The 27,994-nt window shown below is 62.1% G+C and overlaps 1 protein-coding gene across 2 annotated transcripts; it reads left to right on the forward strand.

Moving 5' to 3' along the window:
• The first annotated feature begins 1,460 nt into the window (after positions 1 to 1,460).
• CHID1 (chitinase domain containing 1) lies at positions 1,461 to 27,943 on the forward strand. 2 transcript variants are annotated; one of them, XM_043582073.1, is made up of 14 exons: positions 1,504 to 1,585; positions 4,120 to 4,259; positions 8,076 to 8,229; positions 8,759 to 8,908; positions 9,168 to 9,300; positions 10,022 to 10,066; positions 10,535 to 10,641; positions 11,024 to 11,085; positions 13,860 to 13,952; positions 18,639 to 18,740; positions 19,296 to 19,451; positions 27,208 to 27,288; positions 27,532 to 27,574; positions 27,761 to 27,943. In XM_043582073.1, the coding sequence occupies exons 1-14, from the start codon at positions 1,580 to 1,582 to the stop codon at positions 27,857 to 27,859; spliced, it is 1,371 nt and encodes a 456-aa protein (XP_043438008.1). In that variant the 5' UTR covers positions 1,504 to 1,579; the 3' UTR covers positions 27,860 to 27,943. The 2 variants fall into 2 exon arrangements, with proteins under 2 accessions (XP_043438009.1, XP_043438008.1); XM_043582074.1 differs by lacking the exon at positions 4,120 to 4,259 and having other exon boundaries at positions 1,461 to 1,585.
• Positions 27,944 to 27,994: the final 51 nt, after the last annotated feature.

Raw genomic sequence — 27,994 nt, forward strand, 5'->3', positions numbered from 1 at the left:
ACGTTCTATGTGTCATTCTAAATCTTACTGTGGCTGAAAGATGTGTTCCCACTTAAAGAAGTCAGTTTTCAACCCAGGTTCTAGGGCCCCCAGAACCCTGCCCAGTGGGGGCTCTGCCGAAGGGGCTGGCGCTGTCCCTCCTTCCTGCTTGCTCTTGGGTGTAGGGCAATGCTGGCTGAGAGTGAGCCCTGAGCGAACTTTGTAGTACTTGGGCTCCGAAGACCTCTGAACTCTATAGGAGCTCAGGCAGCCACTGTGTGATGACTATAAGCCTTTCTCACTACACCCGTGACCCTGCTGGGGTCTCAGCATTCCTGGGACTGAACAACCACCCGTGCATCTCCAGCAGAGCTTACTGGGGTCCTCTCCACAGCTCTGCCTGACTTGGGGTCACTACGCCAAAGGTCAGGCCTCAGGGCTGAGCTGGCTGCCAGGAACAGAGCTGCCCAGCAGCAGCTGGCACATGCCTCAGCACACACAGCAGCCCCCAGGCCCTTCTGGGAAGACTGGAGTTGGGGGGGGGGGCGGTCAGCTGGCAGGAAATATGGGGAAGAGAAAGAAGGAAACATGACTAGGAAGAAAGAGAACAAAGTTCAGTTCAGGAAGAAGCCTCCTAAGCAGCAGAAATGGGGAAACAAGCCAGGCAGTGCGTCCTGGGGTTGGTGCAGAGCCAGGGTGGGGATGGCTGTGTGGTTTTCTGCAGGAAACTGCTGGGAACAGCTAGGGACGCGGGGGGGGGGGGGGGGGGGTCGTCTGTCAGCTTGTATCAAGTGTAAAATGCCTTGTGATGAAAACTGCTGGCCACGTTGCGGCCCCGGGCTGAGACGGAGGGGTTCTGTTTGCCTCTGGGGCCGGGCGGGGGGCGGCTCCAGCTTGTGAGAACTGTGAGGTGGTGCCACAGATCCTGGAGGCAGGACAGAGAGCGCTGGGTGTTGGCTTTGCGGGCTTTTCGATATCCAGGGGCCATCCAGAGGCCTAGGGCACCACCGGCCCACGGACGCGGCCTGAGACAGGGGACTGGGCCGAGCTCACTCAGGGACATGTGGGGGGATGTCGGGGACGGACAGGCTGGAGGGCGGCCACCAGTGGGGAAGGAGGGGCGCCGGGTCAGGCGATTCCCGACGGTCCTTGCGTGGCCGCCTCGCTGCATCGCCGGGGTGCCGCCCTCCCCAGAAGCGCCAGCCTCGGTCTCTCCCCCTGCCCCCTCACTGCCCCGGCCCCTACCCCGACCCCTGTCCCCCCCACGGCTCCTGCCCCGGCCCGGGCCCCATCCCCTACCTCGACCCCCTGCTTTGGCCGCTACCCGGGCCCCGGCCCTACTCCTGCCCTCGGCCCCGGCCCTTACCCCCACCCCGCCCCCTGCCCCGACCGCGGGTCCCGGGTCCCCGGCCCCAGCAGCCGCCTGTACCCCAGTCCGCTACCTTGACCACCCCCCCCCCGCCCTCCGGCTTCGGCCCCGCCCCCGGCCCAGCGTGCCGTGCGCGGCGGCGTCGCGCCAGCGTCCTGGGGCGGGACTTCCGGCGGCGCCTGCGAGCGATTTCCGTCCGCGCGCGAGGGTGGTCCGGCCGGCCTCCGGGACATGAAGGTGAGCCCCGCGGCGGCCGGCTGGGGTGGCGTCCGCGCCCCGCGTCTCGGCGCCCGCTCCTCCTCCTCGCACGGCCTCAGTTCCGCGCCGCGAAGTGGGCGCGCCGGGGGCGCGTCCGGGCAGGGGGCGCGGGGGAGCGCGGGTGTGAGAGAGTGGGTGTGGGGGGATAGGTGTGAGCGGCGGGAGTGAGCGTGTGGATGGGTGTGAGAGCGGGTGCGAGTGTGAGGGGTGGGTGTGGGGGGGTGAGAGCAGGTGTGAGCGGGTGGGGGGCGTGAGTGTGGGCCGGGAGTGAGACGGCAGGTGTGAGCGGGTGTGTGAGCGAGTGGAGGTGTGAGATTTGGGCACGAGGGCGTGAGAGTAGGGGCCCGAGTTGGAGGCAGCGAGTGTGACCAGCACGCTCGGTGTGGCTGAGGTGGGGGTCACCGAGGGTGGCGGCCGCCCCGTCCCCGGAGCGCGGGCCAGGTGTCCCTGTGCGGGTTGGGTTGGGGCGCACTTGGCTGGACCCCTCTTCGCTCAGCCCGATGTCTTGAAAGCTGTAGACTTTCCACGCAGGAGGTGGCTGGTGGCCCCTCGCTTCCCACAGAGCCGGCGAGGGTGGGCTGGTGGCAGAACTGGACCTCGAGCCACGGGTGGGGTCCTGTGTCCGTAGCTCTGTTGAGTTAGGGTGGCACGGTGGCCACGCGCCACGTACTCTTCATCTCTGAGCGCCATGAACCCCAGTTCCTGTGTCCGAGACCCCGACGCGGAGCACGTGGTCCATAGATGTCAATAGATGTCACCAGGGCTGTGGTCGTCCCACCGCGGCCTTCGCTCCCCAGAGCGTGCTCGCCCTCGCCCTCGCCCTCGACAAGGAATGCGGTTGGCTCCACGGCTGGTGTGGCCGTGACCTGCCCCGGGGAACAGCAGCACTCTGTAAGCCAGCAAGTTGGCTCGGGGTCCGGCCACGTGTAGATCACGCCCCCCGGGGCGCCACCAGTCCGCGGTTCTCAAACTGCACACCACTGAATAGTGAGAGCAACTTGATGGTAAAATCAATTTTTTTTTTCATGTTTGTTTATTCTGAGAGAGACCTAGCACAAGCAGGGGGAGGGGCAGAGAGAGAATCCCAACCACGTTCCACACTGTCAGCGCAGAGCTCGCCACGGGGCTCGATCTTGTGAACCCTGAGACCACGACGTGAACCGAGATCAAGTGTCGGACATGTGACTGACTGAGCCACCCAGGCGCCCCTAAATCTCCGTTTCTTAAAAATGAAATAGAGGGATTGTGCGTGCGCCACGGAGCAGGGTTAGCTCTGATGAGCGGCTTCCCCCTGGTGCACACGTGCACCGGGCCGCGGCCGACTCTTACCCTGGGTCTCAAAAACCACCTGAAAGTCACTGCTGTGACTTGCCGTCCTTTGGTCAGCACGCTGCTGACAGTCCTCCCAGAGCTCGGAGCCCCTGGAATAGTGGGGCTGTCGGTTGTTAGCGCAGATCTGAGACCCCTGCCTCCCAAGGGCCCTGTGGGCGACCCAGACATGAAGGGGTCGCTACGCACCGCACCCTGCGGGACCCGCGCCTCCCAGAGATCATTGGTGTGTGTGGAAGAAACACCGACGCGAGGGGGCGCAGGCGTGGGGTAGGGTGGCCGGGCCCACGCTGCACAGCAGGGGGCCGGGCGTTGCTGCCGCTTGAGCCCCCCCGCGTGTCACGGTAGCTCACGCTGTGTCCCCAGCGCTCGTGAGCAGCCTGCTCGCGTTGCCGCCAGGATGGTGTGGCAGTCCCAGTTCAGGCCTTGAGCTCAGTGTGGCTCCCCTTCCACTTTCCCCTCCGCTGTGCACAGAGGCTGGCGGGGTCCGTCGTCCTTCCCCAGACTGGCCCCATCTCCACCCTTTCCTCAGGTCAGGGGCCGGGCAAGTCACTGGCCGAAGGGTCTCTGGGTGGGTGGGCAGCAGGCGGGGTGGCAGGCCGTGGACAGAGGGCAAGAAGGCCGCTGGGGCACACCCTGGGCCACTGTGGATTGCTTGAGGACCACCCTCCCGCTTGGTTTCTCATCCCCTTCCGTCCTCAGCGACCCAGACCTCTATCCTGGAGCTGAGAAGGAGCCTGAGGTCATGGAGCAGACCCAGAGGGGCTGGGGTCAAAAATGGGGGGCCTCTCCCCCACTCCCTGTGGCTCAGCCAGCAGGTACAGGCGTCCCTGCATGCGTAGAACCCACCCCAGCTCTGCAGCCCCTTGTGCAAGGCCTGTGTTCTGGAAGCACATTGGTTCAGGTGCCTTTCTGGCCTCATGGTGGCTGGACTTCCTAGCCCCAGCTCCTCCTAGCTTGGCGGCCGTAGTCTCAGCCTGACCGGATCAGTATTGTCCACCCGCCCCTGCTGTGACTGAGGGAGCCCAAGTCCGAGCTGTTGTCACCAGAAGGGAGGGCGGCAGGAGCTGTTGTCCTTGATGATTCTGATACCACAAAGTCACCCAGCAGAGGGGCTGCTGGGGAGGGGTGGGGAGGGGGCAGAGGATGGCAGTCTGACCTGGTCTTTGTCTCCCTCCCCATAGCCCCTTCAGAGCTGCCCCTGTTGCACCTCTGCACGGCTTTGTCCCTTCTGTCCTGCGAAGCCCTTGGGCCAGCTGTCTGTGCCTCCCTGCCTCGTGGGGAGGGACCTCCAGGGCTCCTCACCCCAGGTGGCCCCACGCAGGTATGCTGTAGGTGTATCAGGTGCCGCAGTGTAGAAACCTGCCCAGGGAAGTGACAGCCCAAAGTTGTGCTGCTGTGCTGCTCTGTGAAGCAGGGAGGAGGGCTTTGGAGGGGTAGAAACAGGCTCCTGGCCAGGAGGTCAGCGGGGTGGAGGGGATCAAGGGGTGAGTGCTGCAGAGGGCCTGACTTTGCCAGCTCCTGACAGGGCACGCCCTGCCTGGCTAGAGCTCTGGTGACCCCAGGGATGCCCATAGTCAGAGGGAGAGGCCACGTGCCTGCCTGCTGGGCAGGAAGCTGGGCTGGTTCCCCAGGACCTGCTGGGTCTCCTCTGGCTCTGCCACCAAGTGGCTCCTTAGCTGGTCTGGAAGGGGCTGTCTGTCAACCGGCACACTTCACACCTGCACACCTTAAAGCCTCGGGAAAGACCCCAGCCAGTCTGGGCCCACCTGGTACTCCGCTGCCATGAAGTAGAATCGCGGGGGCTGGGAGTGGGGGCAGAACCCAAAAATGAACTGCACAGCTCCTGAAAGTCCAGTGCAGGAAAGCCAAAAAGTAGCAGCTGACGCCAACATCAGAATGATCAGCAGTCCGAATAGCCTGCTCACTTACTTTCTAGCGTCCCCTTTCGTACTTTCTGTATGGTGTGTACGTAACCTTATTTTTGAGAGAGGTGCAGAGCCCGATGTGGAACTCGATCCCAGTGCCATGAGATCATGACCTGAGCCAAAATTGTGAGATGCTTAATGGGCTGAGCCACCCAGGCACCCGATACACAGGAATTTTTCAGTAAAGATGGTATTGTGGTGTGTGTGTGTGTTGACATTTTGTAGCATTTGCACCAACAGTGCATTGCAAGCCTCACAGCGTCTGTCGGTATTCTCGTGTAGGGAAATGTGTGTTACCATTTTTTTTTTTAATTTTTTTTTCAACGTTTTTTATTTTATTTTTGGGACAGAGAGAGACAGAGCATGAACGGGGGAGGGGCAGAGAGAGAGGGAGACACAGAATCGGAAACAGGCTCCAGGCTCTGAGCCATCAGCCCAGAGCCCGACGCGGGGCTCGAACTCCCGGACCGCGAGATCGTGACCTGGCTGGAGTCGGACGCTTAACCGACTGCGCCACCCAGGTGCCCCTGTGTTACCATTTAAACAGAGTGGCAGTGAACCTTCTCGTGCATTTTTCACATAAGTGGGGAAGTCCCTCAAAGTGTAATTTGTAACAGGAAACACATGTTGGAAAGTGTATTTACAACCAGATTGTCATCCAAAAAGATTTTTGCAACTTGAATTCCCAGGAAGAGCTTGGGAGAATTGCTGCTGCCCGGGTTACGCCATTAGCTTCATTCTCTTTAGGCCTCCCCGACACTGAGTGTCTGTTCCCTTGATTGCTTGTGAAGCTGAGGTGCTGTTTCTCAGGCTTAGGGCACCTCTGTATTACAGGGTATCTCTGCGTATTGCAGGGCATCTCTAGGTACTACAGGGCACCTCTGGGTATTACAGGATATCTTTGGGTATTACAGGGCACCTCTGCATATTACAGAGCACCTCTGGGTATTACAGGGCACCTCTGAGAATTACAAGGTATCTCTGGGTATTACAGGGCATCTCTGAGAATTACAAGGTATCTCTGGGTATTACAGGGCACCTCTGGGTGTTACAAAGTATCTCTGGGTATTGCAGAGTATCTCCATATATTACAGGGCACCTCTGGATCTGTCAGGGTATCTCTGTATTACAGGGCACCTCTGGGTATTACAGGGTACCTCGGTATTACAAGGCACCTCTGGGTATTACAGGGCACCTCTGCATATTACCGGGCACCTCTAGGTATTACAGGGCACCTCTGAGAATTACAAGGTATCTCTGGGTATTACAGGGCACCTCTGGGTATTACAAAGTATCTCTGGGTATTGCAGAGTATCTCCATATATTACAGGGCACCTCTGGATCTGTCAGGGTATCTCTGTATTACAGGGCACCTCTGGGTATTACAGGGCACCTCTGAGAATTACAAGGTATCTCTGGGTATTACAGGGCACCTCTGTGTATTACAGGGTACCTTGGTATTACAAGGCACCTCTGGGTATTACAGCGCACCTCTAGGTATTACAGGGCACCTCTGAGAATTACAAGGTATCTCTGGGTATTACAGGGCACCTCTGGGTGTTACAAAGTATCTCTGGGTATTGCAGAGTATCTCCGTATATTACAGGGCACCTCTGGATCTGTCAGGGTATCTCTGTATTACAGGGCACCTCTGGGTATTACAGGGCACCTCTGAGAATTACAAGGTATCTCTGGGTATTACAGGGCACCTCTGTGTATTACAGGGTACCTTGGTATTACAAGGCACCTCTGGGTATTACAGCGCACCTCTAGGTATTACAGGGCACCTCTGAGAATTACAAGGTATCTCTGGGTATTACAGGGCACCTCTGGGTGTTGCAAAGTATCTCTGGGTATTGCAGAGTATCTCTGTATATTACAGGGCACCTCTGGATCTGTCAGGGTATCTCTGTATTACAGGGCACCTCTGGGTATTACAGGGCACCTCTGAGAATTACAAGGTATCTCTGGGTATTACAGGGCACCTCTGGGTGTTACAAAGTATCTCTGAGTATTGCAGAGTATCTCCGTATATTACAGGGCACCTCTGGATCTGTCAGGGTATCTCTGTATTACAGGGCACTTCTGCATATTACAGAGTATTTAGTGTACTTACTACAGGGCATCTCTGGGTGTTGCGGGGTGTCTTGTCTATTATAAGGCATCTCTATAGTACAGGGTATTTTTGTATTTTGGGGTATGTATAATATGGGGTACTTCTATATATTATGGGATTTTTATTACAGAATATCTGTATTAGAGTATTCCTATTCTGGGGTATTCCTTTCTACAGGGTGTCTTTACGATAGGACGTATGTATGAGGTACCTGCGTATTATAGAGTTAGGGGTTTTTGTGCATTAGGACATACAAGTGTATCTCTTCGTTTTCCTTTTATAATGGGGTGTTTATTGGAGTGTCGTTGACTTATAAGAGTTCTTTGTTTGTTACGGGTAGATAATGGGTAGAAATGTGTTGTGAAGTATATTCTAATTTTTTTTTCTGGCTTATTGCTTTAAATTTCTTTTTTGTTTCCTAAACGAAAGTGTCACTTTTTTTTTCCTTAAAATTCATCCATTTATTTTGAAAAAAGAGAGCGTGCAAGTGGGGGAAGGGGCAGAGAGAAGGAGAGACAGAATTCCAAGCAGGCTCCACACTGTCGGCACAGAGCCTGATGCAGGGCTGGAACTCACAAACTGACTGTGAGATCATGACCTGAACTGAGATCAAGAATCAGACGCCCAACTGACTGAGCCACCCAGGTGCTCTGAAAGTGTCACATTTTGACGTGATGAATTCTGTTGGCATTTTCTTTCCTAACCTCCGTCGTTGCGGATGCACTTGGAGAAGCCTTCTCCGCCCCGAGTTACATATTTTCTTCTAGTCCTTTCTGTGGTTCTTATTTTACTCTTAAACCTTCCAGTAGCCCAATTTCTTTGGGTTGGTGGAGGGCAGTCACCATTTTCCTAGATGGCTGAGGCGATGGGGAAGGCTGACTAGCAGTAGGGAGGCCCCTTTCTGGGGCACCTGAGGGGAACGAGGGGCGCAGCAGTGCTGGAAGCTGGGTAGGCCACTGGGGCTGCCCCAGGGTAGGGCTCTGCCCTGAGGCCAGTGCCTGGCCCAGTGCCACGAGGACCCCGGCCCCGTTGGATGCTCCATTTGACAGAGGGGGCACCCCACTGCTGGTGGTCATGTGGTCTGCTCTCTCTGCAGCCCCCCGGGCCCCGAGATCGGACTGCACTGTGACACTGCCACCATGAGGGCTCTCCTCGGCACACTCTGGCTCGCTCTGGCCTGCAGCTCTGTTCATACTACTCTGTCCAAGTCAGATGCCAAGAAGGCCGCCTCGAAGACACTGCTGGAGAAGGTAAGCGTGGTTAGGGGCTGGCCCTCCGTGCCTTCTTCCTGCCCACGGGAGCCATGCGCCAAGGCCTGTGATGCGGCGGTCTGTGAGCCAGGATGCTGGGGCCTTGGCCTTCTTGGCAGCTGGCCAGCGCTGCCAGGGGCTCTGGCCGGATGGCCTGGGAGGGAGCGAGCGGCTTCTGGTGCTGGGGCCGAGGGTGTGCCCACCTCCCCCACCGGCCCAAATTTCAGCCCTCACCCGTCCTCTGCTTTTTCCCATGCCTGCGCTCTCTCGTCTTGCCTGGCGCAGTTCTGTGATGTTCACAGCGGTCGAACGGATCGGACATGAGATGCACTGTGCCCTTGCGCCATTTTTCTGGGATGGGAGAGGGAGCCTCCAAGGGTGGGCCTGTCCGGTGGGCTCTGGTCAGCGGCACCATGTTGACCCCAGGATGTGGCGCCTGGCTCAGGAGAAGACCGCTGCTGCTGCTCAGGGCCCCGTGTCCTGCCTGACGACAGACCCTGACCACCTTCTCCTGTCGCTTTTGTTTCAGACCCAGTTTTCAGAGAAGCCGGTCCAAGACCGGGGTCTGGTGGTGACGGACCTTAGGGCTGAGGATGTGGTTCTGGAGCATCGTAGCTACTGCTCACCTAAGGCCCGGGAGAGGCACTTTGCTGGGGACGTCCTGGGCTACGTCACTCCAGTAAGCCAGGCCCTGGGGTGGATGGGGAGGTCCCGAGGGCGAGGCGGCCACTGGGGTCTTTGTCCTCACCTCCCCGGGCTACCGCCGTGCAGGTGCAGCGGGAGAGAGGCCTCCCGAAGAAGTGAGAGTCATGCCGAGGGTTTTCTGGGACTTGTCCTGCACAGCACAGGCGGTTCTGTGGTGTCCCATTGCAGAGGTGTCTCAAGGGCCCTCTGTCCCCAGCTGCAAGCCTGTTCACCTGTTCTCCATTTTCTGCCAGTGGAACAGCCACGGCTATGATGTTGCAAAGGTCTTCGGGGGCAAATTCACGCAGATCTCGCCCGTGTGGCTGCAGCTTAAGCGGCGCGGTCGGGAGATGTTCGAAGTCACAGGCCTTCACGACGTGGACCAAGGTTCTCACGTTGCTGCCCATCTGTGCTCGTCCCGAGGGCCCAGAAGGGTGTGAGTGCCCGTCCGTGTGTGTGAGCACGAGGATGTGATTCTGCGTGTCTGGAAGTGCGTGTGGAGCTGAGGATGTGTGTCAGTGTGACCACTGTCTGGCATCGGCCACAACCTTGCTCCCCTCGGCAGTTTGTACACCGGTCCAGGGAGGAGGTGTCTTGGAGGGCGTGGCTGTCTCGACAGCCACGGCGGCCGCTTCCGTGAGCATGCACCCGAATTCCCTTAACTGTCCCCCTTTCGGGTTTGGAGAGAGGGTGCGTTAGCTACTTGTGGAGATCTGAGCCCCGAAGCCGCTCTTCGATGCTGGGAGGGCAGTGCCCGAGGACACACTGGGTAGCACTGGGACTGGGGCCTCAGGCCCCCCTCAGCTCCGAGAAACAGTCCCAGCCCCCTTGGAGGCCACTTTTCCCCAGATGGGGCCGAGGCCACGATGTCCCCCCTACTGGCCCAGGGGTCTGACCCGTCCTGACTGCTCTGCATAGGGAGGAGGGGGGGAAGGGGGGGGCAGGAGTGGGAGGAGGAGGGGGCTGGACCCGCAGATTCTCTCCCGGTTCTGCCTTTCTGCACCCCCGTCGCATGGGGCCCAGCGTTTTCTTCCTTGGGGGTGGGCTGGGTCTTCATGCGGGCAAGGGGCTGTGTCCCTGCACCGACTGTCCTCTCCCCGTCCCACAGGGTGGATGCGGGCAGTCAGGAAACAGGCCAAGGGCTTACGTATAGGTAAGTCTGGTGGGCCTGGGTTGGCGGGGCTCCCGGCCCTTCAGCCACACACCGTGTGTGTCCCTGGCAGGACTAGACAGAATGACATCAGCTCCACCCGTCCTGGAGCATGCAGCTGGCCAGGGTGTTCCCAGAGTGCAGATGGGACTAGCAGGGTGTGGGGATTGGAGCAAAGGAGCAGGTGATGGCCGAGCAGGAGGAGCCGTGGCAGGGGTGGGGGGGTTCCGGTGGGGAGGACGGGACAGCGAGAGCCAGGCAGCGAGTTGCTGAAGGAGCTGGGGGTCCGGGCACTCGGGGACGTGGGGTGTGAGGGGGAAGAGGTCAGTACCACCTACCGCCCCCCCTCCCCCCACCAGGCCTTGTGGGTGCCTAGCTGTGTGCTCACCCTGCTCTGACGGCCAAGGGTCGCTCTGGGGGCAGGGCCAAGCACAGAAGGGTCACCATCTGTGTGCGGGTCTGTCCCCCAAGTGCCCCGACTCCTATTCGAGGACTGGACTCACGAGGACTTTGGGAGTGTCTTGGACAGCGAGGACGAGGTAGAGGAGCTGGGCAAGACCATCGTCCAGGTGGCCAAGGTGAGGCCGGCTGCCCTGGTCTTCGCCTTGACCACAGACGTCCCCTGGGGTGAGGCCTGCTGCCCTGGTCTTCGCCTGGGCCAGGAAGGCTTCCCTCGGGTGACGGCCAGCTGCCCTCCTGGGAGGGCGCCCGCCCTGCTGGTTCTTCAGGTCCCCAGGGTTGGGGTTGGGGAGGAGGCGTGTGAGGGGACAAGACACATGAGCACCTGGCCCCTCTGCTCCCGGCTCCTTTGGGGACCCCCACATTGCCTCCTTCTAAGAGGGGCTTCTGGGCCTGCCGTGACCTCACTGCATGGGTGCTGGTGGCTGGCTCCGCGTTGCCTTCCCACCCGTCCCCACCAGCGTCATCGGACCCGCATTCACCCGCCCTGTGCCTTTTCAGAGCCAGCACTTTGACGGCTTCGTGGTGGAGGTCTGGAGCCAGCTGCTGAGCCAAAAGCACACGTGAGTGGGCTCTGTGCTCTCCTGGCCCCCAAGTGTCCTGGAGGGAGGACTGAGGGAGGGCCATCATAGGGGGACAGGGACAGCACCTCAAGAACAGCCAGGGGCCAGCGTCTGGCTCTGACCGTGCTGCTCTGAGGGCCCGGACGCCTGTGTGGGTGGTAAAGGCCACGTGATCGACGTCACCCAAGAGTACCCTATGGGAAGATGGGGGCCTGGGCGGTGACACCAGCCCAGACGCCTCTGCTGAGCCCCACAGAGCCTTCCTGGGGACAAGGAAAAGCGGTCAGCCGGGCGGCGGAGTCATCTGGGAGGAAAGCCGGCCGCCCAGGCCCACAGACACTGCCTGCGCGCCTCACAGGGGCACCCGAGTGACCGGGGAGTGGTGCAGTGTCTCCTGTGGCAGCCACTGCCTGCCTCTGTCGGGGATGTGGAGGCAGAGCGGTGGGGAGGCCTGCGTGGTGCTGGGGGCGGCAGAGGCTGGCATCCGGCCACCGGCAGTTCCGAAAGCGGCCTCCCCCCACGTCCCCGCCTGAAGGAGTCCCAGCTCAAAGCCTGAGTCCCCCCACCCTTGCTTCCCCATCAGCGAACACTGGGCTAGGGCCCCCCGCAAGGCGTCCCCCCTCCTGTCCTGCGGCCGCAGTCCCTTCTCTGCCCACTCAGAGATGGTGTCCCCAAGCGGGTCTCTGGTCTCCACGCGCAGGGGGAGGGCGTGTTGTTGGCTCTGGCCTGTGTCTGGGGCTCCCTGCCCAGCTATGCAGCGGCGGGCCTATCCGGGCAGCTGTGACTCCCACCCCGCTTGGGTGCAAGCCCCTAGCCCTGGGAGGGCCCCGAGGCCCAGTTTGTGCAGGACGACGCATGGAGACGACAAGAGCTGAGTCGAGTGACTTGCTGTGTTTATCGGGAGCTGGCACAGGGCCAGCGTATGAGGGGCTCTGGCTGTTGGCAGACCCCCCCCCCCCCCAACACACACCTGTCCTCCCCAGGATCTGTTGTGATCTTTGCAGGGCAGAGGCCCTACCAAGGTGACCTTCCAGCACCTTCTGATTCAGCTTCTCACCAGACAGCTGCATTCTGCCTGGGCTCGCAGCACGGGGCGGGGGTTTACCTGAGCCACAGCCAGGATGTAGCAGGCACGTGATGAGGGGGCGGTTGGCAGGGCAGGCAGGGGGCCAGGTGGAGTAGGGCAGAGAGGAGCCAGTCTGGCAGATGGCCGTGGGCACGTTGCTGCCTGGGAGCCGTCTCCCAGGATGGAATGGGCCTGGCTGTGGCGAGGCATGATGGGAACATTTCACGAGGCCGTCCCCACCTGTCACCCTCGTCCGGGCTTCTGACGAGGCGTCCAAGGGCACTGTTTCCTTCTGCAAAGGTCAGCCTGGAAAGGCCATTGTGGCAGATGCTCTGGGGCACATGGCCTGTGTATGATGGGGACAGTGGCAGAGCAGCTCCGTGACACCCGTGTCCCACAGAAGTCCTGTGGGGAGGAGCAAGTGACCTGAGCCAGTAGAGCAGGCAGGGATGATGCCCAGACCTAGCGAGTGGCCAGGTCCCCTCCATGCATACCCAGGGTGTGGCAGGCCTGTTCCCCGGCACAGGGGTGACCGTAGGTTCCCAGTTGGTGGGTGCTGCCCCAGAGGCACGACACCACCCTTTCCGTCCCACAAAGATGCAGCCCCGGGGCCATCCAGAAAGCCAGGAGAGCAAGTGACAGTGATTGTGCTTCAATGTGACAGCTGTTGGCAGAGCTGATGGAAGCATGTGCTCCCCAGGGGTGAGCCTGACCACAGCCCAAGTTGCCTCCTTCTGGGAGAGTCACCGTGGTAGCAGGGATCACCCCCACTGAGCCCGGTCTGGTGGTCAGTGACCACCCGTTCCCATCAAGACCACCAGGGCCATGCTGGTGGGGCCTGCAGGCGGGCACTGGGCGCCATGCCCTGGCCACACGGGGGGCCGGTGAAAGTGAGAGTGCCCCGGACCCTCTGGGGGGAGGGCTCTCTGTGCTCTCACAGTGTTGGCAGGGCCAGGCCAGAGTGAATGCCCAGAGCATGGGGCCATCCCAGAACCTGTCGGTGGCATGAGGGGGACTGGGGTGCCTGACAGACGCTTCCAGGTGATGCTTGGAGCTGCGCTAGCCTCCGTTCCACTGGGCATCCCTGCTGTGACTCTAGGGCCCGGAGGAGCCCATGGCACCGCCTCCCTCCCTGTCCCCCATCTGGTGGCCCACTCGCTGCTGAGACATGTCCAGGCACAAGTGGAGAGTGCCACATGACACCTACCCACAGGTGCTCCTCCTGTGTGTCCCAGGACTGGAGGTGCATCCCTGCCTGGGACAGACGGCTGTGTCTTCCAGGCTGAAGGTGGCCACGTGAGGGGGCTGGGCTCCCCCCTCAGCACAAGACCTGGTTGGTGGAGCTGCCCTCAGTGTTCCGGTCCTGAGTGTTTGATGGCCTGGGCTGACCCAGCCACCAGCAGGTCACCCCCTGGCCAGACGGTGTGTCTGGGAGATGTGATGGGGTGCTGCCCAGACAGCCCTTTGTTCACCATGTCATTCTCAGGGTGATCCTGGGCAGGGAAGGCCAGGGATCAGCCCGCTTCGGGTGGAAGGTGACCCCCACGGGGCCTGCTGGGCTGCCCTGGTGCTCGAGTGTGTGAAGTGCACAGGGCCTCTGGAGCCCATACCTCCAGGGCAGAAGGTGCCCATGACGGGGCTCCTGCCCTGTAGCGGGTCTGGGTCAAACCCGTTGACTTCCTGTTCTTGATCTCCTGGTTCTTTGCAGGGGCCTCATCCACATGCTCACCCACCTGGCTGAAGCCCTGCACCAGGCCCGGCTGCTGGCCATCCTGGTCATCCCGCCGGCCGTCACTCCCGGGTAAGTGCCATGCTCGCTGTGGCTGGGGACCCAGGTCAACCCCCTGGGCACGCGCTACCCTTTCCCCAAATGTTGGAAGGTGCTGGAAGTTCCTGAATTTGAGGGGCTGCATCTTATAGATACTCCCATTGTCAGGTGTAGTCTTGCCACAGTGTAGAGCTTTAGGACGAGTCCACACCTGCTGTGCCCTTGGGAGGTCAGGGCTGTGGTCACAGCACCTTCCCAAAGCCTGACTGTTCCCCCTTCCCAGCCCAATAGGGCAACCCTTCTGGAACCTAGGGAATAGGGAGGTGGAGCCGCCCAGGCCCTAGTTGTTGGGACCATGGCCCCTCTGCCCAGGGTATTACCCAGTGCTGGGCACCAGAGAGGCTCCAGATCTATGGTGAGGACTGAGGGCAGACCCAGGGTCAAATGGCAGGGGAGGGGACCACAAAGGCCCAGGCGGGACCAACAGGGGCCTCTGTCTGGCCTTTGCCAGCCCAGCCCTTCAGCCCACAGGTACCCACTGGGCTCCCACCTGCTGCCCTGGAAGGAAGCAGCTGGCCCACCCAGCTGTTGAGCGGGAGCAGCACGGGTGGGCCTCTGGGGCCTGTGACGTCCCGCCGTGGTTCACAGGCTGACGGGCTCGTAGAAGTGCCAGTTGACGCTCATCCGGAGTCTGCGGGTCACTCCAGCAACTGAGACAGATGTTCCCTGGGGGCAGGCCTGCCTGGCCTTCATGCCCCCTGGCAGCCAGCGCATGCCACCCGAGGCCTGGGCACATGGTTTAGGGCTGTGGTACCCCATGCCCTTTGCATCTCCTGGGCGTCAGCCTGCCATCTGAGTTTCCCCCCGACACTTTCAGGGTCCTTGGTCCATCAGGGTGGGCTGCAGTGGGAGTGGGGTTCACACCTGTGTCCCCAGGCCCCACTGTGGGTGGGGAGGGTCCCACAGGCCGGCATCTCCCTCACAGAGCAGGGAGGGTAGTGCTCAGCCCAGGAGGGAGCCCAGCCAGAGCCCCACCTGTCTGTCCTTCCTCCCACACACAGAGTGTGTGTGCATGTTTGTGAATATGTGGGGGGTGCACGTGTGTCATGGGGCGGCCCCGGGGTGGGCTCTTGGGACTCTGAGGTTGGAGCTGGACCTGGGGCTGGAAGAGGAGCTCGTGCCCTGGGAAGGCCGAATGGCAGACTCTCTAGAGCCTGTGGGCATGGCTATAGGTGCTTGGTGCCCATTTCCTGGGTCTCCTAGTTTCTGTGGGTAGTTTGGGGGTGGGAGGTACTTGGCCGAGTGGAGACCCTGCTGTCCTCTGGGCTCAGGAGCCATCTGTGGGATGGGTGCAGGAGGTGCTATCGGCAAAGGTAAGCTCCTAGAGGCTGGGGGCATCTTAGGCTAAGAGCAGGTGCTACCCAGTCCTGCAGCGCCCCTGCCCCCCCCACCCCTCCCCAGAGCCTGGCAGTGTCTGACGCATGTGTGGGGCAGGGTCTCAGAGGGTGTGCTGGACTGTGGGAAGGTAAAGGGGCTGGAGCCCCCTGAGGGGCCACCCCCGGGCCTGGCTTTCCCGCTGGTGCCCTCTGTGCCCAGGCATCTTACTCTTACCTTACCTGGGCTCCTGGCACCTAGGCAGAAAGTACGTGACCGGCCCCTCATCCCGCAGCCACCGTGAGAGGACAGTGGCGGCTGAGGGGGGCTGCCCAGAGGGAGGGACCGTGGCCAGTGTGGTCAGCACTGAGGGTGGGGGGGTTCTGGGCGCTGATGGGCTCACAGGCTGTGCTGTCCCAGCTGTGAGCCAGCCCAGCCTTTTCCCCCCGAGGCTCCGGCTGGCGGTGCCCCACAGGAGCTCCTCCGTCTTGTTGGCGTTTACCCCACACGCTCGCAGATGGCCGCCCCAACGGACAAGCCCAGTGCCTCTTGGCATTCTCGGCAGAGGACTGGTTGCAGCCCACAGAACAGCAGCTCCCGGAGGGAGTCTGCGGTGCCTTTTTCCTGCTGTGGGCCATGTCTGGGACTGTTGGCTCAGGTAGCCACGTTGACCTTGAGCCCTGCCCTCAAGGTCACAGCCTTGCCTCCAGCAGACCTGGTACTCTGGAACTTTTCGTCAGCCTCACGTGCAGGTGGAGACACCAGCTCCGGGTGGAGGAGGAGCCACAGGGCTGAGTAGGCGAGAGGCAGGCAGGGGCTGGGTGACCGGGCCCATGGGGGGGCAGGCGTGCATGCTCCAACAGCAAGAATGTGGACGGTGACCCCGCCTTCCACACGTCACCAGTTAGGTGCCCCATCAGGGCTACTATGGGGGCAGCTCTGTGGCTGGTGTTCAGGGGCTGGGCAGCGTGGCTGGTGGCAGGAGCCAGTGGCCGTTCGCAGAGCCTGCACCGACCCCAGGGAGGGTCAGCCTGGGGAGGGCTGGTCAGGGGGAGGACTTGAGGTTGACCGCTGGTAGGTGGCTGATCTGTGGTGTCTGGGGGAAGATACCAGCAGGGGAGGGAGGTGGAGGGTCAAGCTACTTGCGCAGGGCCATGGGGGGTTTGAGAACTGGGGAGATAGGACAGGACCCTTTCTGGAGAAGAGACCAGTTGGCCCCATGAGAGGTGGGGGTGACTGCAGCAACGGGGCTCAGCCCCCGACATGGCAGCCAGTCAGGGTGATGAAGGAGGGAGGTGTCCACCACATGGGGGTGAAGCGGGAGGGAATGAGGGACAGAGGGTTGGGAGTCCTGGGGGAGGGACCAGGCCCTAGAGGCACACAGAAGGGAGCTGCCAGGAAGAAGGTTGAGCAGAAGATAGACCCCCAGGTGGGACAGTGGGCCAGCCCCCATCCAGGCCAGTGATGTCAGTGTCCAGGAGAAACTGTCTAGAGGCGCACTGCACGTCCGCCATCTGGCAGCCTGGAGAGGGAGGCCAGGGCCGCACGAGGTTTGCTGGGCCCACCCCTCATCTGCAGTGCCCTCCTGCCTCGTGGCTGGCAGCTGTGGGGTCTCAGCCTTCCAGAAAGGAGGAATGCCCACGCTGGGAAGAAAGTGATTTGGGAACAAGCGTCTGCAGACCAGGGCCGTCCCAGGAAGGTGTGGGAGTCCAGTTTGTGGCAGGCGACCATATGGAGGACCAGCCCGGAAGAGCTAGATAACCCAGGAAGGGTATGGTGGGCACAGGGGAGGGCAGACTGTGGGATGGACTCCATGAAGCTTCTAGAAACCACCCCTCACAGGGCAGCCACTGGAATTAGCAAAGGAGGAGAGGCTCAAGGAGTCACGTCTGCTCCAGACCTCAGCAGTCCTCCCTAAACTGTGCGCTTCTCGGGGCAGAGTATTGAAAACCCATAGCTCCCTGTCCCCCGTGGCTTGTCATCAGGAGTGTCTGCTCCAAGCAGTGGCAGGCACGAAAGCGGGTCTGGTAGGGCCTTCTCCAGCTCATTTCTCTGGGCCTCATGCCCGCCTGGGTCCTGCCGCAAGCTGGCCTTCCCTGCACACCTGGGTGGGTCCCCTCTCCCAGTGGAGCAGGGAAGGTGCCAGGCCCCCCAGAAGCCCCTTGGGTACTGCAGCAACTGAGACATGGGCCTAAGGGGTGCACCCCCTGCTGGACCATGCTACAGCAGCCCACAGCCCTGCTTTCCCTCCTGAGCCACTGAATCCAGAAATGGCAGGACCTAGGTGTCCATGGGTCCTTAAGTGAATGTCCTACCTCGAGACAGGTGAGCCTTCGAAATGGGAAGCGTTTTCCTAAAGCTGATGCGCCCGCTGTTCTTGTGGTGCTCCAGGCCAAGGCCCGAAGGGTACACGATATATTCACATGGCTGCCCATGGCCTGTCTTCTTTTTGCTGGGACCTGGCATCTTCTGGTCCACTTCGGGGGCCTGTCCCAAGTGTGGCCATTGGGGAGCATGGCTGTTGTTGCCCAGCAAAGTATTTGCCTCCAGGTGCATCCCAGGGTGCCTCTTTGTGTCTGGTGCTCATCAGAGTCGGGACTGTGAGGCCATCGTCTGCTGGCTCTGCTTCTCTTCAGGTCCTGCAGGTGCCCCGTGTCTCTGGGGGGCCTGGGCCTGGCGTCCTAGCTGCTCCCCCCAAAGGCAGCTGGAGAAGCTTTGCTCTGGGCTGGAGTGGGGCGGCCTTGAGACAGGGTCCTGTGGAAGGGATGACCATCACTGAGGTCCCTGCAGACACGCTTGACCAGGGTTTTGGGGGTGCAGGCTGAGAAGGGGGGTCCTGTCTCAGGTGGAGAGTCCTCCTGGGGATGCTGCAGTCTCCAGCATTGCTGCGGGCACAGCCGTGGGTTAGACGATGGACCACCTGGGCTCTCGGCTTACCTGGGGCACCCATGCCCACTGGTGGGAATGGGGCTGTCCTGGAGCTGGGCTGATCTCGTGGTGCCCTGGGATGCATGGCATGGAGGGCGGGGACAGAGAGAGAAATGAGCCTTTGCTTGACCTTCGACATTGGGCTCCACCTGCTGACCTTCCCGGCCCACCCCTGCTCTGGGAATGTGGCCCTGACCGCTGTGGGCGCTGTCCTATAACTGAGTGACAAGTTACCTTTCAGGGAAAGTGACTGCCCCCCTCCCAGGGTATAGGGTGGAAGCAGCATGGTCTGGGAGCTCTCCCTTCTCTCCCCCCCCCATCCCCCCCCCCCCCAGCAGCTGGCTCTGTCCTCAGTTGGACTCAGGTGTCAGCTGGGCTGTGAGAGGTGGGCAGTGACAGCCATGCTTCTCTCTGCAGGACTGACCAGCTGGGCATGTTCACTCACAAGGAGTTCGAGCAGCTGGCCCCCGTGCTGGATGGCTTCAGCCTTATGACCTATGACTACCCCACAGCGCAGCAGTGAGTGTGGGCACCAAGGGACCCCGTGAGCTCCATGGCTTGGCGCAGAGGTGCTTGCCTCCCCTGGGGCCTGGACGCTGGACACTCAGAGGGACAAGGCCTGGCTTCCTGCCGGCGTGCTTGGGGCCGTGCCACTGTCAGCTCTTGGCTCCAGGGTCACAGAGGACCCGAAGCCCACGATTGCCCCTGCATTGGGCAGCCTTCACGTTTTGGGGGCCTGTGAGAGAGGGCAGTGGGCAGCCCTCACGGGACCACCATCCTGGGTTGTCCACCTGTGCCAGCACAGTGGCCGCTGGCACCAGACCCGCCTTATCGCCAAGAAGTTGCTCCCGTGGGCGGGGGTCACTGCCTCGAAGGGAGCCTCGGGTGCAGACATGTCACGGTGCTGCCCACTGCCGTTTCTGTCCCCCGTGGAGGCCCCGGGCGTAGCAAATGCCGGCACGGGTCCAGCTGGAAGCCACTGTGGGAGGCCTGCTGTCTGCTACCCTCCTTCCCACCCTGCCCCTGCCTGACACCTGCCTGCTGCTGAATCCCACTCCCCTCTCACCCCTGCAGGCCCGGTCCCAATGCACCATTGTCTTGGGTTCGAGCCTGCGTCCAGGTCCTGGACCCCAAGTCCAAGTGGCGGAGCAAGATCCTCCTGGGGCTCAACCTCTACGGCATGGACTATGCAGCCTCCAGGGATGCCCGTGAGCCTGTCGTCGGAACCAGGTGAGCCCAGGGCTCCCCACTACGTGGGTGACCTCCGGTGCTGTCCTGCGCCCCTGGCCCTCATTCCAGTGGGTCTGTGTGTCTCCTGGAGGTGGTGGCTTAGAGCAAGGGAGAAGGCCTGGGGCAGTCTGACCCCACACGCCTGCTGCCTGTAGGCGGAGCCTCTGAGCCTGTTGGTTTGGGGGCCCCATCCCAGCACCGCAGCTGGGACCCCCGCCTTGAGATCACCCCCCGTCCGTGGGCACGCAGACCACCTCCCGACAGCGAGGGGCACGTGGGCCTGGCCTGAGAGGCGCTCGTGCACATCCGCACTTGCCCTTGCCATCGTCTCCTGCCCGACGGCCCCCGAGGTCTCTTGCCTTTCGGGTCCGTTGGTATCAAAGTTGTTTTCCTTAATGGTGTTTTTTTGTTTTTCTTTTTAACTTTCTTTATTTTGAGAGAAAGAGAGGGCGTGAGCAGGGGAGGGGTAGAGAAAGAGTCCCAAGCAGGCCCCGCGGTGTCAGCACAGAGCCCGACGGAGGGCTCCAACCCATAACCTGAGCCGAAATTAAGAGTCAGATGCTTAACTGACTGTCACCCAGGTGCCCTGGCTGGTATCGAATTCTTTTCAGCTTTGTTTTGCGTTGGTTTTCTGGAAGATACTGTTGCTAGGGGTGTGGTTCTAAGCTGTCCTGTCCAGCCAGACCGCCCCCCCCCCCCCCCCCATGCCCGGTGGGATTTGATTATCACGCGCCTTCCTGGGGTTTTATGTGTTTTGCACTTGGTTTTCATTGAGCTTTTGGGACCTGTGTATTTATACTTTTCGTGAAATTTGGAAAATTTTTGGCTGGTTTCTTCAAACGTTTTTTTCTCTCCCTTTGTCTTCTTTTTCGGGCCCTCAAGCATGTGTGAGGTCACTTGATTTGTCTCCTGCCGCCGATACTCGTTTTGTTTTCCCTTTTGTGGGATGTTTGTCGGCCTTGTCAGGGGCGCTGACTGGTGTCTCTGTCGCGCCTTCCGTGGTGTTGCAGCCTGTGCTTCCCCGTCATATCCTGAAGTTCACACTGGGTTTTCTCTTCCGCGTGTCCTGCACTTCGCACGTGTGGGCTGGGCTGTGACATTCGCACTCCGAGGTGGGCCCGTCCTGGGTCTGCTCAGCTGGTGGCTCTCCTTCCCAGGCTCCCGACTGGCCCGAGCTCTGCAGACTGGGGCCCCTAGGTGGGACGCCAGACATTGTGGATTTTGCCTTGTTGGGCACTGGGCGCCTTGGCGCTGAATCTTCTCAATCTTTGTTCGGGTGCCTGGGAACCGTGTGAGCCAGCCATGGAGAGCGGGTCCAGACGTTGTGACCTGGGTGCACGCCTGTTGCAGCCTGCTGTCCTTGCAGGGGGGGTCTCTGTGGGTCACCAGTTGGGCTGACACCATCAGGCACACGGCATGTCAGCCAAGCGGGTGCGGGGGGCAGGGGGTGGGCTGCCGTCCGTGGCTGCTCCCATTGCTGTGCCTCGGTGGAGGGACGGGGGCTGCCTGGTTGGCCCTTGACTGTACTCGTGGGTTTGAAGGGGCTGCTCCCAGTCACTTGCCCAGCGGGCTGGGGGGCTTCTGTTTCCTCTAGGCCCCTCCTGCTCTGTGGGCTGGGCCTCCAGGACAAGGAACAGTGCCCATGAGGGCCCAAAGCCATCCCTCACCTCAGCTGCCCCTCCACGGCCCCTCCACGGCCCCTCCACGAACCCCGAGATCGGCCACGCTCGGAAGTGGTCACCCTGCCAGGACCGTGTCCTCTGGGTACACAGCTGGTGCTGGGGTCTGTGCTGCCCACCCCTGTCCTGGCCCCTGGCATTGGGCACATTCTGTATCCCTAAACCTGGATCTGCCCCTCTCTGCTGAGAAGGGCCTTGGGAAGTGGCGTGGACACGGCGTGGATGTGACGTGAATGGCAGGAGCTGGGGAGAGAAGGCCGAGGAGCAGCTCCCCGGCTCCGGGAGGGCTGCTGTGGTGCCTGGCCAATCGCTGGGGCGTTGCCCCATCTCCCAACAGCAGAGTGGGCTTCTCGGCACCCGGCCACCCCTCCCTGAGAGCTCCCCCTTCCTGTCTCTCTGTCCTTCTGGTCGGGTCCCCTAATGCACTTCTCTGACATGGAATTGCTGAGAAAATTCCAGAAGCTTTGCTGGTGTCTCCGCTCTTCCCCACAGCCTTCACCCGGTGCCTGGCCCAAGGAGGCAGTAGGCAGAGCCCCATCCAGAGCTCGGGCTCCCAGCACCGGGCCCCAGGATTCCAGGGAGCTGCCGACCGGTCAGCCAGGGATAGGAGGATGAACCCCCTGCTGCTGAGGGAGGCATCATGCAGGGCCCCCACGCCCCCACCCGCCTCTGCTCCAGCCTCGGGCTCCGCTGGCCCAGGCCTGTGGGGGGCAGGGGACTTAGCCTTGCGGTGCCGCTCAGCCACCTGTGCTGCCGTGTGCACACCACACGTGGGGCTTGAACCTCAGTGGTCACCGTCCCCCAGTCCTGGAGGCCGGAGCCCCAGGTCCAGGCGTGGGCCGGGCCGGGGCCTCCAGAGGCCTCTCTCCTTGGGTGTGGATGGCTGCCCTCTCCCAGTGTCCTCACGGGGTCAAACCTCTGCTCGTGTCTGTGTCCTGATCCCCACTTCTCCTAAAGATCCCCGTCACCTGGCATCAGGGCCCACCCCGATGACCCCGTATTACCTCAGTCACCTACGTAAAGTCTCCATCTTCATGTACAGTCATATTCTGGGGTGCTGGGGGTCAGGACCCCAACATAGGAATCTGGGGGACACGGTTCATCTCTGTCCCCACCTGAAGGGTGGAGAGTTACTGTTTATTCACTAAACTTCGGCCCTGCAGCACAATGGCAGGTGGAGTGTCAGGCTTGTTAACCCCGCATACACGGCCCAGGGGCGTGAGTGCTCACCCCCCTCCCCCGCCTCGCCTCCCAGGATCCCGCGAGCAGACAGCAGCTCCAGCCCCCAGCTTCCGCTCAGCAGGGCCACGGCTTACACACCTCACAGGCCCTACTTGGTGGGTTTGCCCCACAGAGAGGGGCTAAGGGGCCTCACAGAAGTGAGAGGCCTGTGGCAAGCAGAGAGGGTCAGTGCCACAGCCTCCGGGCACCAGGCGCTGCCTCGCCTGGGGACTTGGAGCAGAGGAGGGGTTGAGTCTGCTTCGGGGAGGGCCATAGTGGAGGGCTGCCCCAGGGCCCCCTGCACGGACCCGGCTGTGTTCTTCTCCACCCCAGGCCCCTTCCTGCCGAGCTGTAGAATGGGGCCCGGCTTGGTGCCCTGAGACCCGGCAAGAGACTCTGCCATCCTGATGGTGGCTCCTGGGACTCTCCTGATCCCCCGGGCCACCTCAGGCTGCGGGTCAAAGGGCCTCAGGGCACAGGCTCCCCAGGGCAGAGAGAGCTGCTGTTCTAAGGAGGGAGCCTCGGCCCCAGACAAGGTGGGGGAGGGGCAGGCACGCAGCCCTCACGAGGCCGCTCCCCACAGGCCCCCCAACGCGGCCAGACTCAGCGATGGGGGACCTTTGCCAAAGCGGGGTCTCAAGCGGAGCACGATCCCCGGTGCAGCACCTTCCCTGGGGTTCACGTCACAGGGAGCTGGCCCCGTGGAGGACTTGCAGGACTGAGGGGGATCAGGAGGGGCACCCCCTCCAGGAGAGGGGAGCCCAGCCTGGAGAGGGGTCGCCTCCCCTACAGGCCAGTCCCAGGGTGAGAGCTGCAGTCCAGGAAGGATGTCGTAGAATGACAGCAGCTCCTGGTGCAAACGGAGGACACACCCAGATGGGGCGATGGACGCTGGCCCCAATGTGGTGTGAGCCTTCCCCCCACACCCGGCAGAGGCCCCCCTGCCCCCAAGTGCCCCCGGCCCCTGCAACACCAACAGGGACGCCAACAGTGAAGCACCCCTTGGGCCCCCGTGGGGGTCCTCTGCCCACAGCCTGACTCTTGCGGACAGTCCTCCTGGCCTTCAGGGGAGGAAGGCCTGACACACATGCCCCTCTCAGGGCCGCGTCCCTCTGATCCAGCGAGCCAGACGGAAGAGCTCAGCTGGCTCTACACTGATGCCTTTGTTTGCGGGGGGAGGGGAGGGCTCAGGAGCAGCACCCTAGAAATGCAGTTCACCAGGATGCCACCCTGGCCAGTTCCCCCCCCACCCCAGCTCCCCCGCTCCCCTGCGAAACCTGCTGCGGCAGGCCCTGCTCCCCATGCAGGTGACATCGGGCCAGGTGTAGGCCGCTGGTGAGCCCCACGGTCACTCAGGCTCTCTCCAGCTTTGGTGCTGACGGAAGCCCCTGCAGCCTGCTCCGGGATTATGTGCCCTCCCTGTCTTGGCCGCTCCGGCACGGAGACCTGGCCCTTTGTGGCAGGTGTCCTCCGCCTCTTCCAGGGCAGTGGGGGATCGGCCGCCTCACCATCTGCTCGGCCTCAGACAGAGCCAGGACCCCGTGGTGGGGCAGGAGGCCAGCCCCCTCAGGCCCGGCGTGTGGTCTCCCGGCCTCTGCCAGCCAGGCTAGTGTTCTGTGCCCGCCAAAGGGACCTCAGGGGGCCCCCGTCTGCAGTGGCTGTTGCTTCACATCCTGAGTTTCCCTCCCTCCCAACTCACTAGTCTCTGTTGGCCATCCCTGGGCCACACGTGGGCCTTGTCCTGACCGTGTCCAGGCTCCTCTGTATGGCCTGCTCACTCCCTAACTTCAGGGAGTTTGGGCAGCTGTGAAACGCCCCAGGAGGTAGCATGAGTCTAGGTGCTCGTCTGCGGGTCCCCGTGCCTGCAAAGCCCCTCTCCTGAGAGGCTGTCCTGCTTCCTTGGCAGGCCCAGCCTGGCCCCACAAGATACCCGGCACCAATCCACATGGGCCCCTGTTATGTACCTTCGGGGCCGGCAATCCCCACCCTGCTGGGCCATCTCCTGCCCCTGCCTGGGGATCCCCAGCTGGAGCACAGCCAGCTGGGTCCGGAAAGGGCGGGTCATGCTTGGAAGTCTCCGTGAGAGCCAGGGTGCCAGGGGCTCGGGGAAGGATGCTTCCCAGTGAGGCCAGTCCCTGTGACCTGCCAGCCCCAGACGACGGTGCTGGGCACCCAGCTCCCCCCAGTTGAGGACAGCAGGTCTGTGTGAGGCCCCATGGGCAGGGAGCTGTCGGGGAACCTCGTGGGGATGCCTGCTCCGTGGGTGTCGCTGTCCTGTGCCCGGTCTCCCTTCGGCAGCCTCCCTGGGTGGCTTCTCACGGCCGCCTTCCTGTGGCTCTGTGCCTTCTCTCTGTCTTCGCGCCTTGGTCTGTGTCTTCCTTTCCTTCTGCTAGGTCCCGCCTCCGGGCACCCTGGTCTTGTGTCTCAGCCCTGGCCTCCTTGTGTGCCCTGCTTGGCTTTAGAGTTGCCTTTGTCCCTGCTCGGCTCCCCAGGGGTCTTCTGCTGTGGGCCTGTCTCACTTTGGAGGTTTTCCTCCAGGCCCAGCCCATGAAAGGCAGCTGGGGAGGAGCCCTGCTGCCTGTGGGTGGGGCCTGCAGGCGAGGGTCCTCGTGTCACCCACAGAGGAGCGGCTCATGGCACAGGCCTGCGTCAGGGAGACCCTACCCCGTCCACATCTAGCCCGAGAAGACGCAGCAAGGGCCCAGCCCCAGTGACATAGCTGCCGGGGCGGTGGGGGTGGGGGCAGCTCGGGGGACTCTGGCGGCAGTGGGCAGTGGGAACAGTAACAAGGAGAGGCCACTGGGCACGTGGGTCCCCCTCTGCGTGTTTATCAGGCCCCCTTGCCAATGGGAGGTCGGGTCTGGGCTGGCAGGGACCCCTCCCGAGGCTGGGGTGTGGGTGGGTCCGGCACGAGTGGGTGGCTTAGACTCGGTCCAGCCCGTCCTGTGCCTCTGGTCTCGTGGGGCAGGGCTCCTGCACTGAGTGCAGGGAGACCTCAGGTCCCACCGGTGAAGGTGAGAAGCCACATGCCAGTTTCCTTTGGGGTGGGAGGCACCCCCCTCCCTCTGTGGTGGTCCCGCACACGTGCACCCTCATTGCCATTTCCGTCGGACCCTTTCTCTGAGCCACTGCTGGTTGGTCTCCATGGGTGTCCCTGTCCCCCCCCCCCTGCCCCGCTCCCCCATAAGGCCCAGGAATGTCCTCATCCTGGTGAGGAATGTTCTCTCCCTGACGTTCCTGGAACCCTTAGGCTAGGTCTTGTACCTTTTTTGGGGGGGGGGTTTCCACACTCCATAAACTTGCCGTTTCAGAGGGTGGGTGCCGGGGCGTTTGTCTCAAAATTGTGCAGCCGGCACCTCAAATTCCACGCTTTCCTCCCCCAAAAAGCACCCTTGGGCCCTCTTGGCAGTACCCCCCCACCCCCACCCCAACGACCCCAGTCTGCGTTCTGTCTGCGGGCTCGCCCGGTCTGGGCGGTTCTTGCAACCAGAGCCGTGCGGTGTGCGGCTGAGGGCTCACTTGGGTCAGTTTGGGGAAATGCTGCCGCCCTCACTTTTGAAGTATTTCCCCGCTTGCTTCTCTCTCTGGCTCCCACCTCCTCGTTTGCCTCCTCTCCCTCTCAGACCCTCCCCTCCCAGCTCTGGTCTGTGCCCAACTGTGCCCTCCCCAGGGTTTGCTCCCCACTGGCCTCTCTGTGTCCCCGGGGCTGCACTAAGGTGAGCACGGGGTCCTGTGTGCCCCCAATCATGTCACCTAGAGGGGAGCGACCCCAGCCTCCGTGCCCTCCACCCCCCAGCCAGGGCCCATCCTGCAGCATCTGCCCACTACCCTGGCTTGGGACCCTGGGGACTCAGGGGCAGCCTGGGTCAAATGCCCTGTCCTTTACCCCCCCCACACACACACACCCTCCCGTCTGGCCCTGCATGCTCTGCCCTGCACGTCCTGGATTCTCACAGAGACCTCAGACCAAAAATTGCAAATAATGTGAGCGAACCGAGAACCTTGTTTTAATTAAGGGTAATCCGCTAATGTTGGGTGGTTGGACTTGCAGGGTGCCCCCCTTGCCAGCAGGTACCCGTCCCCTCCTGTCCGGCACTTGTCTGCCAGGGGGCACTCATGAACCCGCTACTAGGAGGCCCGGCCCTCCTGGCCCCACGGCACCTTGGGAAGTCACCTGTCCTCTGCATGCGTCTAGGGGGCCGGGAGGGGCGCAGTCTCAAGCCCCTGGCTCCTGGTAGTCAGAAAGGACTGCTGTGGGTGTGAGGCAGCCCTGTCCACGGCAAGAAAGGCAACGCTGGGGCAGCCTGGCCTCCGGAAGGGCACGGAAACCACTGCCCCTGCCTGCTGGCCCCAGAGAGCTGGGCTGGGGACCTCCGGGGACTGTCCCCAGGCCCGCTCTTCCTCAGAGGCCTGTGGTTTGACCTGAATGCCCCGCACACCTCCTGTGGCGCTCAGGGCAGTCGCGTGCCTGGTCTGCTCCGTGTACCTTACAGAGGCCACACCCTGAGTGCAGGTGCCCTCACTCTGTCCACTTGGACACTCATGGTGCAGATGTCACAGCAAGAGGCCTGGTCAGGACACCCAGCCCCTTGGTGCAGTCTCTCTCCCACCGGCGCAGCCCAGAGCAGTGAGCTCACAGGCTCCTGAGATCGGAGCCGTCTGTCGCGTCTCTGACCGTCCCCCACCCCTAGTGCACATTCACGGGGGGCAGTGGCCCGCGCCCCATCCTGTGTTCCTGTACTTGTGTCCGGGGCACACGTGTGGTCCTCGCCCGACTGTGACAGCCTCAGCCACCGTGACCCTCCCGGTGTCAGGCTGTCTCGAGGACTCCCACACCTGTGCCCGGTTCCCTGCAGGTACATCCAGATGCTGAAGGACCACAGGCCCCGGATCGTGTGGGACAGCCAGGCAGCAGAACACTTCTTCGAGTACAAGAAGTGAGTGTCCGGAGGAGGCCCCAGCTGAGGGCTGTGCATGCCCAGGCTGGCCAAGGGCCCCAGGGCCTTGCGCTCGACCCCTGCCCCCGAGGGCTGATCCGGCCCAAGGAGCGGACCCGTGGGGCGGCGTTTCCAGCAGGACCTGAGGCTTCTGCCGACAGGGAGGAGGGCCCCGCACTTCCACGTTGGGTGGGGTTGGGAGAAGCTGCGGTGGGCAGAGGCAGAAGGCTCATCCTTTTGCAGAAGCCGCGGAGGGAGGCACATCGTCTTCTACCCGACTCTGAAGGTACTCACGGGCCCGCCTGTGTGCTGGGGGTGGGGGCGCAGGTACCACACCCCTCCCCCCGCAGTGACCCTTACCCTCGGTGAGCAGCGGAGGTCAGCTCGGGGCCTGACCTGCTACTCCCTGGCGGCCGGGGTGGGGGGCTGCCAGGGGGTGACAGGTGGGGCTGACGCTTCCCGGGGCCTGCAGTCTGTGCAGGTGCGGCTGGAGCTGGCCAGGGAGCTGGGCGTCGGAGTGTCCATGTGGGAGCTGGGCCAGGGCCTGGATTACTTCTACGACCTGCTCTAGGCCTGGCTCCAAGCGGACGTGTGCTTTCCTGAGCAGCGGAGTGACCAGTTGATAAGCAAAATACAGACTCTTCTTTTCTGTTCAGTTTCTGCTGTGGTCCTCGAGCGGTGGTAGAGGGGGCCCGGGACCCAGGCC

This window comes from Prionailurus bengalensis, chromosome D1 (assembly GCF_016509475.1).
Source record: "Prionailurus bengalensis isolate Pbe53 chromosome D1, Fcat_Pben_1.1_paternal_pri, whole genome shotgun sequence".
Taxonomy (NCBI): domain Eukaryota; kingdom Metazoa; phylum Chordata; class Mammalia; order Carnivora; family Felidae; genus Prionailurus; species Prionailurus bengalensis.

Bases quoted from the DNA above. Each gene is read 5' to 3' on its own strand.
- CHID1 (XM_043582073.1), top strand. The intron at 10,642-11,023 runs GTGAGGCCGGCT...GTGCCTTTTCAG, and splicing joins CCATCGTCCAGGTGGCCAAG to AGCCAGCACTTTGACGGCTT. The intron at 13,953-18,638 runs GTAAGTGCCATG...TTCTCTCTGCAG, and splicing joins CCGCCGGCCGTCACTCCCGG to GACTGACCAGCTGGGCATGT.